The sequence below is a fragment of the Suillus subaureus genome (genome assembly GCF_016647635.1).
Source record: "Suillus subaureus strain MN1 chromosome Unknown BJ212scaffold_7, whole genome shotgun sequence".
NCBI lineage: Eukaryota > Fungi > Basidiomycota > Agaricomycetes > Boletales > Suillaceae > Suillus > Suillus subaureus.
The window spans coordinates 459,394-477,389 of NW_024538563.1; the positions used below are offsets into that span (position 1 = coordinate 459,394).

The 17,996-nt window shown below is 43.8% G+C and overlaps 7 protein-coding genes across 7 annotated transcripts; 1 reads left to right on the top strand and 6 right to left on the bottom strand.

Annotated features, from left to right (window-relative positions):
* Positions 1 to 994: 994 nt before the first annotated feature.
* BJ212DRAFT_1297415 (uncharacterized protein) lies at positions 995 to 1,538 on the bottom strand (the record flags this gene model as incomplete). The annotated part of the gene is made up of 4 exons (XM_041332598.1): positions 995 to 1,088; positions 1,138 to 1,283; positions 1,358 to 1,408; positions 1,479 to 1,538. 4 exons carry the CDS (start codon positions 1,536 to 1,538, stop codon positions 995 to 997), a joined length of 351 nt encoding a protein of 116 aa, XP_041196004.1.
* A 348-nt stretch (positions 1,539 to 1,886) lies between these two features.
* Positions 1,887 to 2,226, bottom strand: BJ212DRAFT_1265505 (uncharacterized protein; the record flags this gene model as incomplete). The annotated part of the gene is made up of 2 exons (XM_041330491.1): positions 1,887 to 2,019; positions 2,066 to 2,226. Coding segments are annotated over 2 exons (294 nt in total), but the record flags the coding sequence as incomplete, so codon positions are not given.
* Positions 2,227 to 4,381: 2,155 nt separating this feature from the next.
* Positions 4,382 to 5,004, bottom strand: BJ212DRAFT_1239021 (uncharacterized protein; the record flags this gene model as incomplete). The annotated part of the gene is made up of 2 exons (XM_041329569.1): positions 4,382 to 4,433; positions 4,487 to 5,004. Coding segments are annotated over 2 exons (570 nt in total), but the record flags the coding sequence as incomplete, so codon positions are not given.
* Positions 5,005 to 9,514: 4,510 nt separating this feature from the next.
* BJ212DRAFT_1297417 (uncharacterized protein) lies at positions 9,515 to 10,770 on the bottom strand (the record flags this gene model as incomplete). The annotated part of the gene is made up of 5 exons (XM_041332599.1): positions 9,515 to 9,750; positions 9,772 to 9,876; positions 10,136 to 10,374; positions 10,447 to 10,463; positions 10,531 to 10,770. 5 exons carry the CDS (start codon positions 10,768 to 10,770, stop codon positions 9,515 to 9,517), a joined length of 837 nt encoding a protein of 278 aa, XP_041196007.1.
* Positions 10,771 to 11,207: 437 nt separating this feature from the next.
* Positions 11,208 to 11,602, bottom strand: BJ212DRAFT_1297418 (uncharacterized protein; the record flags this gene model as incomplete). The annotated part of the gene is made up of 2 exons (XM_041332600.1): positions 11,208 to 11,438; positions 11,483 to 11,602. 2 exons carry the CDS (start codon positions 11,600 to 11,602, stop codon positions 11,208 to 11,210), a joined length of 351 nt encoding a protein of 116 aa, XP_041196008.1.
* Positions 11,603 to 13,037: 1,435 nt separating this feature from the next.
* Positions 13,038 to 13,956, bottom strand: BJ212DRAFT_1478032 (uncharacterized protein; the record flags this gene model as incomplete). Its single annotated transcript, XM_041339647.1, has 2 exons — positions 13,038 to 13,403; positions 13,486 to 13,956. 2 exons carry the CDS (start codon positions 13,954 to 13,956, stop codon positions 13,038 to 13,040), a joined length of 837 nt encoding a protein of 278 aa, XP_041196009.1.
* A 1,358-nt stretch (positions 13,957 to 15,314) lies between these two features.
* On the top strand, positions 15,315 to 16,584 carry BJ212DRAFT_1478033 (uncharacterized protein; the record flags this gene model as incomplete). The annotated part of the gene is made up of 3 exons (XM_041339648.1): positions 15,315 to 15,365; positions 15,855 to 16,202; positions 16,258 to 16,584. The coding sequence occupies 3 exons, from the start codon at positions 15,315 to 15,317 to the stop codon at positions 16,582 to 16,584; spliced, it is 726 nt and encodes a 241-aa protein (XP_041196010.1).
* Between the last annotated feature and the right edge of the window lie 1,412 nt (positions 16,585 to 17,996).

Below are 17,996 nucleotides of genomic sequence, written 5' to 3' on the forward strand. Positions count from 1 at the left end.
ACATGTATTGCATTGCAGATTTCAACAATATTATGACATTGCATCATTACAGCCTGAAGGTGAATGATAGATGATTGTGTTCAAGTTGCTGAGAATCCATGTTTGCCGTCATCTGGGCTTGTGTAGGAGATAGTCATGTAATTTGCATAATATTGTCTTAACTGGCAAAGAAAGAGATGGATTGGAATGAAAACCAAGTTGGACATGTGACTGAACGATTTCATTGTGAAGGGATGATAAGTGAGACAATCCTAAGTCGATATCCTAGTAGTACATACACAAACAATTAAATACAGATTTTTTGCATTTGGGGAAGAGGTTGAATCAATGATCATTGGGGTGAGAAACACAGCAAAGGAAAAGGACGATACAGGCCCACAACAAGATAGGTCTTGATTTCTTGTCAGTGACCGTTTCACCATGTACACTTATACTGGTGGCAGCAGTAGGAGGTGTCATGGACATTGAGGTGACCACATGCGCCTGAGGTTGAGGTAAAGGTAATTTCTGCTGCCAATATTCTGGCAGCTGGGCAACAAACAACGCCTGCACAGATCGTTGCACCTCTGATCATCAAAAACATATCTGCAAAAGACTTGCCTGTTTATCCTTCATTCCTGCAATTTCAATGTTCCCTTGGAATATGGCAAGTCTTGAGAGATATAATTAAGAGTGTTGCTTTCAGGATGCACCAGCACTAGGTATGGTGGTACTGGATGTAATCAGCTGTGCTTCAGATTGGAACTTTGGGTGTCAGGAATATTGGTATGGGGGCGCAGGGACCCCTGATAGTCGGATGTTGGATGTTGTGGGATCCAGGCTTGATATCACTCAGACAATTCCTTGCCTATTCCTTTGATTGGTTGCTCATCAATTTCATGAGACAGTAGGTCGCAGTAATCAACTGAAGAGCCAAATGGGTTAGAATACACAGGTGTACTTGCACTGACATTTCTTGGTGTAAATCAGCACTTGTCTGCAAGCACTATTCAAGTCAAGTCGAGTATGAATGGCGGACTTCCTTCACAGGGTCCCAACAGTAAAGTGGACATTTCTGAGCATCAGTACATGACAGTTTCATGGAAGATCTGACATTAAATTAATTCAATTGAGCAATGCATGGGAAGATAAACTTACTTAATGACAGTCTTGCCCAACCACTTGTTGATGACTTTACACTCCTTGGTCATGGTAAAGACAGCTGAAAATGCCAGATGTTCAACACCCAGGTTGAGACTGCACACCTCTTCACTAATGGTGGGAGGAAGCATGGGGAAGGTGTGCTGCACAAGATGTATGCTGGTTGCCCTTTTGCAAGCACTGTGGTCAAGAGAAGTGTTAGGCTTGATGAACTCACATTCTTGTTCTCTGCCCCCACCACCTTACCCTGGCGAGAGTCCAGCACTGGCTGACAGGTGCAAACATACAATGACACTATGCACCACCACATCAATAGGTGTGGGTCATGAAGTTGTCACCCATGCCTTGTGGGATTTTGGCTTCTGTTGTTGCTTCGTGAATCCATGCTCAAATAGCATCGTGTGAGATAGGTATTCCTGCTCTGACACAGGTGGATAGTTAACATTGCACAAGACCCTGAGCGCAATACTTACATTGGATTACTTCAGCCCATTTTGGTCAGGCAAAGTAATCTACCACATGTATCATTGACAAATCCACAACAATATTCATCCTCATGGTTGACTGGGTGATTGGGCATCCAAGTTGTCCATATCAGTGGTATATCCATCATAGAGGAATACTGGCCAGGACATTGTGCCATCACCCTCACCAGACACTTAGGAAGGGAATGTAAATATGGCCTTAAAGGCCTGCCAACCAAAATTGAGATCTTTGTCAAACTACCTGATTATGACGAACCTGAATTAATAGCTTGCTTTTGAATAGACCCTCCCCCAGGCTGTCCATATCAGGATATATCCATCATAGAGGAACACTGGCCAGGACATTTCTGTCACCACATGGCCATCTGTATGGTCCCTAATTCCTGCTCTGATGCTGGTGGATAGTTAGCATCACACAAGACCCTGAACACAATACTTACACTGGATTACTCCAATCCATTCCAGTTGGGCAAAGTAATTTACCACATGTATCATTGATGAATTCGCAACAATGTCTATCCCTGTGGTTGACTGGGGGATTGGGCTTGAATTCCCGATTTACCCAATCAGGGATGAGACCCTTCAGCTTTGATGTGTTGTCTCCTCAAGCACTGTCAGCCCCCTGCCTGAGCTGAATAGCTATTCAACACAGTAGCAATATTGAAATGAGCGATACACACCATTTTCAACATATGCATGTATTCTTCATACTCTATCTCTGTAGCCTTTTGATGGAACCAGGGGAGGGCGTTGTTAAGGGCTATGTATCCCAGCTGCAAACGATCCTGCCTGTCTTAATTGAAGCCATGAGCAGCATCTGTGAGGAACTCCAATCATGAGTCTGGAAAACAATTTGCCTGAAATATTATAGATAAAGTCAAACACAAACCATGTGTTATGGTGAACTAGGATGGGTGCGACAATAGGTACTTGATAAGAGTAACGCCTAAGGCCGGATCAAGTCCTTACAAATGTAAGGTTCTTAAGACAAGTCGAAGAGAGTGTCTTCGGCTTGAATATCGGTTATCAGACAACTTAGGATTGGAGGTCCTAAGTGAAGGATAGTTCTGGGTAAAACCTAGTAGATTAAAGTGAAGTCCTATCTAAGTACGCGACCGAGTTTAAATAGATGTAGGTACTTTAGGGCAGGTACGTATACGTCATAGGTCGAGTCAGAGATAAGGAGGTGAGTCATCCAGTGACGTCAGAAGTCGAGTCAGAGATAAGGAAATGAGTCATCCAGTGACGTCAGAATTCAAGTCAGAGATAAGGAAATGAGTCATCTAGCGACGGCATGTGGCGGTCGTGATGTAATACAGCTATGGAAAGCGATGAGTCTACTGATGGCACACCGAGGTGCGGTCATGACGTAATACACAAGTACGAGAAAAAGAGATAAGGGGTGACCACGATTGTAACACCATGGATAGTGTGTTGGCTGAGTGCTGTGTGGGATAAATGGACCATAAATGATGTTCATCAGAGTATTCCTGTAAATGATGACAGGTGTTGAACGAGGAACAATCTCGCCACTGTACAGCACTGCTCACCTTTGATCTGCTGTTCGTGAGGTATGCAAAAGCAAAGTAGCTAAGAGCATCCAAAACTTTCCACCAACATTGAAACAGTTGTACAATGCTGACAAGCACTCCATCACGTTGTGCAGCACCTGGAGAAGCTGCTTCTGGAACCATTTCTGGTGCTGGCCATGTTTCAGAGGGAAGTGACACCAAGCTGTGTTCAGCTGCCACGCAAAGAAAAAGACTAATTGCTGCTTGTTTATCTGCATTTAGAAGAACTAGTCAGTTACAGGTGGGTGAGTAGTACAGGAGGAGTAGCTACCAAGAGGGTTTTGCTGTTAGCATTTGGTAAAGGTCATGTGCATGAGTCCCGCAGTCAGCAAGGAATGGCAGACTTCTCAACAATGATCTTAGTTATAGTATGAGCAGCGAGTTTAATACAGTCAAGCTCCAATTCATTGGTGCACGATCGCATAATGTGAGGACAGATGAAATATTGTCAGAGTCCATCTCGGAGTGCAAGAGCACCACGCTACAGCAACAGAAGATGATGGATACCAGGAGAGCACTGATAGGTCACCAATACTGTAGATAAGAACTTGAACTCAACAAACAAACATACCACAATACACCTTGGCAGACTTGAATTGCTGTTACAAATCCATTCAGCGACTTTAGTATATGTATGTTGATGGGTTGGTGGTTGGTTAATCAAATTAGCAGCAGAGCATGCATAATATTCATCTCTGCAACACATGGGACTCAAGTAGCAGTCAGAACTTCAACACCAAACTTCTGCAGCCCTACTATTCCAGCATCCTATTTGCTTGTCCTGGCAGCCCAATGCGCCAGCATCAATTGCACCAGTATCCTCCCTTAAAAGCCATATGAATATGTAAAGTTGCCAACATATGAAGCCACTCCTCAAAATGGCACTTACCAACAAGTAGACTTGCCAAAAAATAGACGTAACACTTGATCCTAGAATGAAAGCAGGTCATCAAATTCATCTTCATCCAAGTCATCCTCTCTGTCTTCCTCTGAGTTGCTTTCATCGTCTAGTTCCTTGTCACTAGACTCTTTATCACCTTCATCACATCCAGCATCATTTGTGTCATTATCATCACCATTGATGACTTCTTCATGTTCATCAGTATTGACAATATCCATGACATTAGTTGGTGCCATCAAGTCAGAGCCAAAGCAGTCTCTGACAGACTTTTGCAGCATTACTAGGTGTCCAACACCAAAGCCAGTATAGTGCATGAACATGTCTCTATCAACAAATCTAACCATAACGCCAAGGGTTAACACGCGGTCATAAGTAAGATTAACACTTACATTCCCACATAATGCTCTTCCCAGTCATCTAGCTCTTCCCCCAGATGTGCCAATGATTTTCCATAGTGGAGGGAACCCATACCACATCCAGAGGTGAATGCAGGAATCAAATGAGCTCCTCGAACTACTTGGCCTGGATTGAGAAACCCAAATGCATCTGGGTTGGACTCATCCACAAACACAACCTTCAGAAGACGAGCATGTTTCCAACCAGATTGATGTTGTTGCAATGGTGCCAGCCACCTGACCCAGAGAACTTTGAGGTGCTGCTTCAAAGGTTGGCCTCCATCATTGATCCATGTTTCCATGTGAAAGATATTCAATATGTGGGCATACCAGTATGGGTGGTGGGGTTTCATCTCACCTGAAAGCACCATGACATTGGCATGAGTTCTAGGGTTAACAGTGTCATATTCCTGCCTGAGGTCATAGGTGGTATAATATATCTGCATTGTGTGAACAGAGTAGATTGTATTATTGGGAATGATCACTGAGTTGTGTTCTTCATCTGTGAAAATATGGTCACAGTAGGTGATGTCGAGCTGTCATAGCTGGTAAAGGATATGATCCTTTAGTTTTGGTAGGAAATTCTGACAACCATTGTGAGAAAATTGTAATGTGCATCCACACTGATATTAAGCCTACCTTCATTGCTGAATCTCCATTATGTTCTCAGAGGAACATAAATAGGTTGACTGGATTACCCTGACTAGTGGCTATATAGTGATGCTTTCCACAGGATGCCATGGGGGTGTTATCAGCAGGTGACTGATTATCAAGGGAGGATGTGCCATCTGTATCTGCTATCCTTTGAAGCACATGGCACCTGCACTCATGTTTTGCCAACTGTGCTGGGGGATCAGATTTGTTAGTTAGTGGATAGAACATCTTTAGAGCTCTATGCACAAGCTCTCCCTGACCGAAATTCAACTTCAAGCAGACAGTGAAAATGTGCCAGGCACTTACTATTTGAGTCATGAAAGAATCCATACTCCCAAAGAACTGGATGGTTCTCGCATAATCTCCCATTGTGTGGAATTTGTAGGTATTCAGATTGAATCTCTTTACCCTTGCACTTGATTCTGAAAAGCCATGTTGTTTTCAGAGGACTGTGTGAACCTTCATTGACGAGCTCTTCTCTCTTTCAGTAACTCCATGGTATTGAATGAAGTGCAGATGGTGTGTTGAAAGTTCTGCAACTTCTGAGAGAGTATCTTGAACATGTCCTCGAGAAAAGTCACAGTTGACTCCAAGTGAAGCCTGAGTTTGGTGAGTGCATGCCATTGTGCAAATTGGTACAACAGAGGCTGCATGGCCGCATTGTGTTCAGCAGGGAATAGTCCTTCAAAAACTGGAATGGCACACCAATGTCCAAGAATGTGTCAGTGAGCCTGATGCAAGCAAATGAATAACATGAGAAAAACCTGCAAGATATCTTCAAAATCATGCGCTGCTAATTTTTTCATCTCAGAGGTATTATTCACAAACTTTCAAATTACACCATTACCAAAAGTCGGAACTTGACAAAACCTATGGCGAGGATTGAGAAGCAACCATTCATCAGCAGTCATGGATAGATAATGACTCCACATACCTGGCATTGAGTTTCGTGACCCACTGATCACCACCAGGAAGGGCATAAAGAAACCTGATAAGGTGACTGAACAGCGCTTTCCATGTACCTAATTCACATTCATGCATGAAGTCAACAACAAGCATGCAAAATGGGTTGTGGCCAAGCAAGCCAAGCTTCACAACAAATTGATTCTGCAAATAGTGGGTTGAGTTGATCGCAAGTCATAAGAGAAAATTTATGCTTACTATAGTAGGTACCCACGAACCCTCTCCAAGAGTCCGTTCAACCTTGGAACCATTAATGGTATTTCCATCTTCATAGATATACTTACAAGCCTTGATAATGTTTGATATAATGTACACTCAGAGTTGTGTTATATGAGCTTTCATGTCCTTCAGTAGTCCAAGACAACTAAAGGAGCTTTTTGGAACAAGGCAGCAAGGGCATGCACACAATCCCATATCCTTGATGGCCACAATTAAAACTCTGAAATAATGAGTGATCTGACAGTTTTCATTGAAGAGGAATGTTACTTTTTGGGATAGTCAGCTGAGTACTTGAAAATTCAGGGGAATACTCTCCGCATCACTCTGTCAGCACATTTTAGAATAATACCATGATGGTAAGTGCTTAGAAACTCTTCATCAAGTAAGATTTCCCAACACACATGAAACAGCTCCCTGCGGCAGTGGGTATGGAGCAACACCATACCAGTATTTGATATGCGATCCAAGCAACTTAGAATATCTTTGACTCCATCAGGGAGCTGGGCAGTTGGTGTCAATCAAACAAATTGAGTGTCTGGTAATTAGCACTCACCATAAGGAAAAATCCAACTAAATGACAGGCTCTGGATTGAGGCAAAGATCAAGTGTATTTTGACAGATTTCTGAAATAAAGGTAAAGTGGCCGAGCCTTCATGGTTCCGAAATTCACCAGGTGGGTGGCATCAGAAAAGAACATGAGTCCCACTATAACACATTCCAGTGAGCAACCCGGTGTGATGATCATACCAGTGCTAGGCGCGTATGATCAATAGTACAGTTCTTCTCACCTTCAGGAAAGGTGTCATATCCCACAATCCAGACCCATGTTCCATCATATTCCCACGCCTTCCGAGCCTACATCCGGACCACACTTCATATCCAACTCATTCCCAGGTTCCCTTCCACTGTGTGCTCCACACCTCAGCAGGATTGACTGCGCTCTGGATTTACCCCTGAGCTCCAGACCATCGGATCTCCACTGCTAGCCTGAACCATAACCCCCTGTCCCATCCATCCTATGTACACTCCATCCAGCAAGACATTTGGACTTCACCTCATCTCAGATTCTGGACTCTATCCACCTTCTCATATCCTGGTCCTGTATCCACCTTGTCTTCTGGATCCCCAGATCTCCGGACCTCTGGATATTAGCTCTGGACCTATTCCCACCCTCTGTCCGAGATCCTGCACCTATCCCCATTTAGGCATTCTCTGCTTTCCAGCTTTCAGTTACCTCTTCTTCTGTCTTGCTTATTGATCCTTGTACAAGTCTTCATCTCCAAGTTCATTTACTTATGTTCCATCTTACTTACTAATGTGTTTCCACATGCTCGTACATAGCCTTGCTCCTTTGCTTACTGATCCCCTCATATATTGTTCAGTATATAACCCCTGTAGATACTCCTGTAGTTCCTTAGTTTGAATATCAACTTAGACTTGCCCAATCCTCTCTCAGACTTTGTTCCACCTAAGTCTGTCCTACCCATCAGGCCTAGGGATTGATTCCCTAGGCCGGAGCTCTGCCTTTCCGGCACTTACCCTCTTTCCGGACTTAGGTCCAATCCCTGTCTCTCCAACTCTACCTTAGGGTAGTCTACCTCTGTTTGTTTCTACATCAGACTCTGTCCAATGTAGCCCCTATTCCTTCTGGACCTCCGGACCTACTGTCCCTTGTACCTCCAGGCATCCTGTCCTTCAGACGTTCCACCCTCTGTACCTTCAGACGTTCCACCCTCTGTACCTTCAGACGTTCCACCCTCTGTACCTTCAGACGTTCCGCCCTCTGTACCTTCAGATGTTCCGTCCTCCTAACCCTCGGACATCCTATCCTCCTGTCCTTTGGACATCCTGCCCTCTGTACCTTTGGACATCCTGTCCTTCTGTCCTCCATCATCCTGCCCTCCTGTCCTCCTGTCCTCTGGACCTTTGGACCTCCTATCCTTCCATCCTGTTTCCTGTAGAAGTATTACCTTGCAGTGGGAACTCTCCTGAGCACTTCCTGTGTTCCTCCAGAACTCTCCCGTGCTCCTCTGGATGTTTCCCGCACTCCTCTGGAAGTCCTCTAGTGCTCTCCAGCAGAGTAGCCAGCCTCTGGAAGTCCTCTGGACTTCGTCGGACCATCATTGGACCTCATACGAAATGAAGGGCACATACTCGGGTAAGGGGCACAGCATATGAGCTGAGGCCAAGCCCCTCTGAGTCAGTCTCTCTCCCCCTTGAGCAACATGGTTCTTAACAAAAGGAGATAAAGCACAGATCATTAAATCCATATATATCGACCCATCTGCTCTTACTCCAGTCCGGTCCTAGGAATCCGCCCTCCCATGTCCTATCCATGTCCACCTATCTCTGCTGGTGCATTATTTTTCCGAAAATGTCATTGCTAAATGAGCTGCAGGTCTTATTACACGTCTACTGACATTCTGCAGCACATGATGTCTTACTACCTATAGACTCATCACATGCTTGCTAACTATGCTACAATTCTTGCCTATGCATTCCAGACATTCACATGCTATGATATAAACGACTGCAGTACATATGATTGAGTAGTTCCCTTTCCCTTGGACTCAGCTCTATAGGAGAGTCATTCTCACGTTATTTTTGTAGACCTTGCACAATCCATCTATTTTGCTCTTTCTTGACAATCCTGTGCAATTTGACCACTCTGAAGTTCCATACCACTAGGATCTTACCCTTAAGCTCTTGCAAGAATACCCTACCTGCGACCGGTAGTTTAGTGCAGTTCTTCACTCATGCTATATCCCTTGTGACTGGCCACTCCATAGAGCACGGTTTATTTCGTGCGCATTACATCTGACATCCAATACACTCGCATGTATCTTCCAACAGTTCATCCTGCTCTTGTGATACTAACATCAGTCGATTTTTTGTCCATGCTCACAGTCTATTCTTGGCATAGAAATTCAAATCCACATTCTAGTTTCTTAGGCCAACATAGGTTATAACTCCTTCGCTCACTTACTTCCCTCACACATAATGGAAGGAAGTGCTTCAATAGCAGTCCTCTCGAGCCAATCAGTTAACTTGCACCTCTTAGGATAAGTAGTGCTAGTTGCTAACCACCTAGTACCAATTACTTCTTCACACCAGCTCCTTTGGCAGTTTCTGGAGATTGTCTTGAGCTTCAAGCCATGCATCAGAGGTGTAAAGTTTATTGTATATTCATTCCTGGTGATTGTCCAAGGGATCTCTCCATAGCCATTTGAAAGGAAAGAGATGGAATGTGCCTGCTTGAACATCTGCAAATGCGGCATGAATTACATCAATGAGTGGCTGATAATGGAAACTGGCAACAGTATATGCCTTGGATGCTTCCTCCTTTGACTTCGTTGGAATATCAATGGTGATGGTAGATTCAACCCAATCATCAGGGAAATTGACCTTCCTCCCATTCTCATCTGCATCTAGTTCTCACAAACTCCTCTTTACCAAAAACCCATCAAGATGCTTCACATTGAAATCATCAGCTTGAAGAACTTCTCTGACGAGGCGCTGGACCTCAGTTTCTGACTTCTGGTGGCTACCTGAATCCATCCAGGTGATAAGGCGATAGATCAACATGTTACAAAAGGGGTAGGGCAGTGGAAGTATCACTGGGGAATCAGTTCCCTGAACAACTGTTGGACATGACTTTGCAAGTAATGACAGAGGAAGGACGATGAGGATATGACCAGCAGAGTCCAAACAAATTAAATGCAGTCTAGAGTGTGTCTCTTAGTGTCAAAAGGACATGATGGATTCTGGATTGGGCTGGAAGTGGTGAGTCATTGCCATCTTCACAACCATCGAGATCCTCAGCCGAATGCTCAATATTATTAAAAGACCTCGGGAAATGTCTCCTAGGAGGAAGTGTGGGTTCCTCAGAGACAGTGGAGTGATGTATGTGGTCAAATCCATCACCAGAATCAAGGCCCTCCCTGTCCATTGCCCTAGTTTCCAAATCTGAGGTGTGGAAGAGGTGCGGCTGCAACTCGGATGCTACGAGATTAGGGCCATCGAATGATGTGTGAGTTGTATTGGACCTAGTACTAGACTCAGTCAGGGGCCAGCAAGGGACAACTAATCATGCATGGGCCCTCAGCACATGCCCGGACCTCACTGGAAATATTCTCTATGGACACAAGTTATCAGGGATGAGTTAGACTAAACGAAGATATCTGACTCAGCAACTGACTCACTTGTGACATGTTCCCTGACCATGACTCAGACCTGTCAAAGTTGGCCAAAGTTGCATCTCTGGCCCATTGTAGTCTCCTCTGACTTGCAACAATGCTGGACCTCTTGAAAAAACTGCAAGTTGCACAATGCTGATTAAGTCCTTGACCATCAGTTGTCCCTGCCCAAGAACTGTGAGCTCCACAAGACACCATTGGAATCAGCACGAGGAGAATCCAGAGTATGTCTAGTAAGATCCACATGAAATTGTTGGCTACAATGTATTATGACAAGTGCTAGGGCTCTGTGGCACAGAAGTTAAAATACTTGGGGGTTTTATGTAAATGTGTTATGAATTAATAACTAACTGGAGGACGATAATCATATATAATCCTAAGCATTATCAACATATATAAGGATAGAGTGATTGTCAATCATAGATGATATCAAGGCACAGTGCAGTCAGGTAAAAGATCAAGTATTGTATTGTATTACACTAGATCTACCTACTTAGACTCATATACATAAAAACATGGGCATCATAAGAGCACTAGAACTCCCTTCAATCATTCTCTGCATCATCATACCACACTGTAGGTCTATTCACTAGTCCCACAAGGATCCCTCCATCACTGTTGTCCTTGGGCTCTTAATCTTGATATTCATCCCAGTCCACAGTTGCAATCACTTCCCTAAACTCTTATACCCAATTGGCTGGTAAATTTCTGCACTCTGTGAGCTGGAGGGTGTCTACACCGACACCACATATGATTTGCATTATCAAGCTGGCCTCAAGTGTCACTACAAGTTCTGCCTTGTGGAAACAGGCCGCCTTGAGCTCTAGAATGCAAAGGGAGGAATACAGAATATCCATGTTCTGTCCATTATCAACAACCTTCAGTGCAGCAATCAAGCCCCCCAGCTGGATACCCTCCAGATGAATAACTTCGACATCCAGGAGTCAGGTAAACAGACCTTGAGGGACTGTCCCAAGACCAGGGCATGCCAAGGAGAAGGAGAGAACCAGCCCAAAGCTGAAAGGCCAGGCAGAGCCACAGGGAACAAGAAAGACAAGGCAGAAAGGAAGAGTCTCATGAAGGATAGGGTTCACAGTGGTGACTTTGAGCTCAGCTACCGCACTGCTGACTTTTAATGACTCATGTCTATAGGGATGTGTATTAATATTTTTCAAGTTGACAGAAGTACCTAGCTTCATTGAGAGTTTGAGGGTCTGCAACATATGAGACACACTGTTCTATATTGAATGCTGGAATGGCCATTGGAGAAGTTGCAAAATATCAGGTAATAGTTAGACCACCAAGATTGGATTTCAGGAGAAGTGGGTTCCTGGAAGAAGTGTAAATAATGCGACCAGGCCTCATGCCAAATTGGCAATAGAGATTGAAGATTCCTAAGGGAATTGTGAAATGTCAATAAGGTGACATTTGGTAGGAGCAACACCATGACACAAGAAGTAGAAGGTAATATACTTAAGAGTCGAAGATTTGATGAAGAGCTTTTGACACAAAGCTTGTTATTGGCATCAGGTGAGGCACCTGGGGAGATTCAATGAGGGGTTAAAAAAGGCAATGGGAGCCTACTGCAGATTTATTGATCTGAGAAAGCCATGCTCTCTGCAAGTGTTGCAGGAAATTTTACCAGCAGAAACCACAGCATAGTTCTCTGCAGGGTATGAGCTGAATGCCAATCATGATCAATTAGCTTCAAAGAAAACATTACTATGAGTCAAACAAACTAGAACCTGAGGGACAAAAAGACTTACTACTGTTGGACTTGCAATTGCATAATTTTTGGAATCTTTCATTCATTGTGACATGTCCATATCCCCAGGGGGAGGTTCTGCTTGGTGGATTGTTTCTTGCATGCTGGGAGAGGGACAAGGTACACTAGGAATTATGCCACAATGGATCAGCTTGAAACCCCGCATCCCACGCACTCATGCCTCAGGCAGAAATGCTGCAGACTGCAAGCACTACAGGCATTTCTTCAGGAGGTATTGCGACAGAACAGAAGTCAGTAAAACTTTGTTGCATGCAATGGCCAATGTGACCATGACATGACCTTATGTAGAACATTGAAATACTGTAAGTTGGTCAGCTGCTGCGCCTCATAACTGTTACACCAAAAGGTAGAATACTGAAACCTTAGCTTTCAGTACCAGTGACAGTATATATATTGATTATGGGAACTCGAGTAAGCCAGCATGCTCATGCTTACAAACACTAGTAGTCATAGGATTTGGAGATGAATGAATTGCTCGCTGTTAGCACATATTATCAAATGGGAGGAGTCAACAAACATACAAACTAGTATGACAAAGGTCCAAAAACGTCATCAAACAAGGATATGAGATATAGCGCAGCTTATGCTCTACTTCCCAAATCCAAATCTGTCCCGGAAGATCAGTACAAACTTTATTGACATAGGAGTGTATGAATTACAATGGTTTTTCATCAGCACAGGTGAAATCCAGAGATGTTTCACACATAGACCGAGAGCTATAGACGCTCTAGCAGTCCTTTGGTCCATCACCAAGACACACACAAGCAATGTCTTCAATGATATCAAGTTGGTTGTATCCAGCAGCAAATAACATGGTATCAGTGTTGTATATGACCTGACAAAGATTTATGCATTCTTGGAGCTCTTCAACATTGCAATGAGAGAGTGCTTCAATAGATGTCATAAAAGGTTCTGAGGTAGCACTTGCATATGTTTCACTGTAGTCCTCTAGGACCATGTGAAGAAACCTTTGGTGTTGTTCCAAGGTATATATTTCCCATGCCATCGTCAGAGTACGCAAGCACCTCCATTCAACATCAGCTTCCTTTGTGAGGAGGGCTTGAGCAAGTGCATTGAATGAGAGGTGTTCCAACTGTCATTTAAGCAGAGATTCGCCCTAGACAAAGTTTTTCAATATGATACATGTGGATATATATGGATTGATATCAACATACCTCCTGCTCATTCACCAAAGTCGCAGAGCCTCCAGGGTGAAGTTGGCTTTCAGCACAATGACGCTCTAGTGTGGAAGGACCATCCCTCTGATAGGGCTTGTGCTGTCCTTTTTCACGCTGCAAGTAACGATTGACATGACTGATAACAGGGGGAAGGGCAGTAGGTGTAAAGGTGCCCTTGTCAGAGGGAGGGGTTATGGGTGGACAGGTGCTCTCGTCAGATGAGTCATGCACACTAACAGTGGATAGCGATGCCACACAGTGTTTTGTGGGTGAGAGTCGTGAGATAGGACAACTTGTGAAACAAGTCATCCTGTTGGCTTCAACTTGAAGGTTATGAGCTCCATCCCGCATGTGTTCCTTTAGTAAATGAAAGCCAGCTGCACATTGGAATGCACTCTTGTCATGGAGGCCATCATAGTCATGATAAGACCCTCCAACAAGGCTTGAAGGACGAATAATGGATTGCATCCTGTGGTAAAGATACATAAGACAGTGGGTGGTGCTGAGTTTGAAATGCTCTGACTACTTTTATGGACGGAAAAATTATTCTGCGCTCAGAGTCAGATGCTGAAAACTCATCATCCAGACTGAGCCACTGGACGACTCAGCGCCCAATACAAGCATTCACTAATCTATGTGAATTGTTTGACACATGTATTTAGAGCACCAGATTAAATGTCCTCTGTACTCCGGACCTCCAGACCTCCTATCTGTCCATCCTGTTTTCCTGTAGAAGTATTACCTTGCAGTGGGAACTCTCCTGAGCATTTCCTGCATTTCTCCGGAACTCTCCCGCGCTCCTCCGGACGTTTCCTGTGCTCCTCTGGAAGTCCTCCAGACTTCGTCGGACCATCATCAGACTTCCTCTGAAATGAAGGGCACATACTCAGGTAAGGGGCACAGCGTACGAGCTGAGGCCAAGCCCCTCTGAGTCAGTCTCTCTCTCCTTTGAGCATGGTTCTTAACATGGATTCAACAAATGTCATGTGCCAAACGTGATGAAAGAGTGACAAAAGACAAAAATTGTAATAACTATTGGTTAGACACTTTCTACATCAATCATGTAGTCAGTTACCATCAAAAGGTAGAAATACTGAAAGCTAAGCTTTCAGTACCAGCAACAGTATATATATTGATTATGGGAACTCAAGTAAGCCAGCGTGCTTACACCATATTGTGAACATTTCATGTTATTTAAAATGAACAGAAGTCAAGTGGAAAGTTTTTAATTCCAATTTCAAAGTGGCTGTCAGTGGCACAGTACTATGCATGATACTCCAATGCAGTTTTCTGGGAAGCCATCACCATCCTCTGCCTAGAAGACACATGGGCAACAGAACATGCTCACAGAAATGTTTGAGAGATGATCTAGTAATAGCATGGGCTCACAAAGCATCTACTAGTAGGAAAAAAACAAAAAACCTTGGACATTGAGCAAGAAGGTGCTATACTACACTTCATACACTAAATTGTCTGAATACACTCCCAACAACACATTAATTCATGCGATACACATCTTCTACTAATATTATAACTCATTTAGTACTTCAGCTTCTTGCTGCTCTCAATCTACCTATAGTGGATGACTTCCCACAGCGTTTAGAATTCCAGATATGTGTTCCAAACTGTTCCAAACCTTGTGTGCTGAGGAGCTGCCATGAAATGTAAGCCATTTCCAACTCCACACATCAAATGCACCCCCTCTTCCAGTTTCAGATTGTTGTTCTAATGACACTTCAATGTCCACAACAATTGTTTAGTGCATACCACTCACACAGAGTCCACTAGGTCTATGCATTATCCATGTGCCATGCATGCTCCTCACCATGCAACAGCTTCATACTCTGGGCAACAATGGTGCATTTCCATATGATGTGGTGGGGATAAGAAACAACTCAGCAACCCTTACAATATTTGTGTATGTACAAGTCTCCTGGATCCTTTCTTTTCATGCTAATAAACATTCATTTCAGCATGCTGCATTCTATACCATGTGCAAATGTCACTTGAGCTGCTGACTCATGCAAGAGGTCCACTTTTTGGTACCTTGTGATGTAGATGGTGCACTTTGCATTTTGGTATTTAATGAGTGTGTCTACATTCAATTTTTGTAGCATTTGTCTCTCTCTAACTCCCTACAAAGCCCTGAACTTTCTATCATACAGCCCGCTGGTCAACCCTTCACATTTCCCTCACTTCCACCCAGTTTTGGCATGCTACCATCTGGCTCTTATTCAACTCCTTTTTTGCCTGCTCAGCCCTATGTGATGCCCCCAAGTATTCTATCCCTTCCTGAATTGTCAGATGGTGATGATGACAGTGGTGACACCATTGAAAACTAGGTCACACACCCACCCTTCATGTAGCCTTCACCTATCGTTCTGGCATACAAAATTGCTGGTAGCCACCATCCCAATGTGGTGCCATCCCAATTTAAAGGGAAAGCTGCTGCACACAAGAGGAAGGCACCATCTGTGCCCTCTGTCACCACAACTGAGCCACCAGCCAAGCAAAAATCAGGTCACGGTGGTCATGCTTCAGGTACTCTGAATTACAGTGATGATGATGTTGCTGCACTGATTGATGTGTGTGCAAACTGTCTTCCACTTGGTGCAAAGGGTTGGCTTACCATCAAGCAAGAGTTTGCTGTGTGGGCAGATAGCCATGACCATCCAACTCATTCTGCAAAATCTCTTGAGCTTAAGTTTAACCAGGTATATATTCCATTACTGTATTGTGAACTCCATGATACTGATGTTCTGCTTTAAGCTAGTTCACACCATGAAGCCAACCAGTGATGCTGAGTGCCCTTCTCACATTGAACATGCTCACAAAATTGACTTCCTCATGAACAAGAGGGCTAGTACCCAAGATCTTGATGATGACAAATTTGCCGATGATGTCATTATTGTTGGAAGTGATGAAGATGAGCCTCAACATGTCAGCATGCCAAAGGTCTCTGTCAAAAGGGAGATACAGGAGCCCGCACTTCTTTCCCATCATTCTGTTGCTACACCTACTCCACAACCATCTTGCACCACATATGCACCAGGTCTTGATCTTCTAACATTAATTATGGCTTCACTTGGTCCCTGACTTCAAGCTGCTTGAGATGATGAGCATGCTGCTTAGACTTTGCAGACCACTCAACTCATATCCACATCCAACCAATTGCAATATGCACACATAACCATCAATTCACTTCATGACTAGCTCTTGCAGTGTGAACATGAGCATGCTAATGCTGAGCACCGTGCAGACCATCTAGAGATGCAACTGGAAATGGCTCAACTTGTGTGGAATGGTCAAGATTGCCAACCAACACCATAATACATATGTCATGAAACAAAATATAATGATGGGGGGGCATCTACAATCTGGGTCTCACCTGATGATGAAGATGAAAATTTTGGCTTTAATCATGATGACCTCTGTAATGTAGCCTCTCAGTGGAACTACATCAAAGATCTGAAGACTGGTCATCACACCCTTTGCAGACCCTCCACATCACCTATTCATCAAACACCATCTTTGAGTGCACAATTCAATGTGTTATTCACCCCAACATCTTCCTGTACTGGCACAAATGACTTTTTGGTTATGACCTCACCAACTCATGCTACAACTCAGCACATTCAATGACTCAGTGTGTCTTGCCTGCTTGTGCAGAAGACAAGGCTCTCAATAGCACAACATGATCTCAAGTGCTCTCAATAGCACAACACAAGGACTCTCAACAGTGCTCTCCATGTCTGGCAATGATAGACTTGTATATTTTTCTACTATGTACTTGACAAATGGAATTAAGCTATGTGATCATTGTTATGCTGATGTGAAAATAACATTTTTTCAAATTGTTCCCAAACCATCCTATTATGTTCATCTTCTTGCTAAATTGGCACATATACAGACCAAATCTGATTGATACCAACCATCCAAGCTTGAACATTGTTCAACCAAACACATGCCTCTAGAAGGTCCTGATGCTGTTCACTGAAATTGATGTCTAAGGGCATACGAAGATGCCCAAAAGAGCCTTGCAAAGCATGCGCACCCCATTCAGCTGTCTGGCGAAAGGACAGAACCTGATAGTCAAATGCAAGTAGCTTGTCCCTTTCAATTGAATTTGCAGGGAGGCACTGCCCTGTCTTGATTGGGGCTTTGATATAACCAAATATCTGGTCTGTGCCTTGTGGGAAAGCTGTATCAGCAATGAGGTAATAGTCATTGGGGGTGTCTGTTTGCAGCTTCTCATAGATTGGCTGGGCCACCTGTGAGTCATGCCAGCTGCCTGGAGTATTCAGATGGCATTGAATTATGGCACTTGCATGACAATAATAAGTACATGAAGATATCACAACTCTGACAACTGACCATCAGCACCAAATGCAATGACCAAACTCACAAAATGATCATGCAGCCACCCATTATAGGTTGCATTTTTGATCTCTTGATCCTGGGATGTTTGTACTGGTAGATTCAATCTATCCAGGGTACCAAAACCTCCT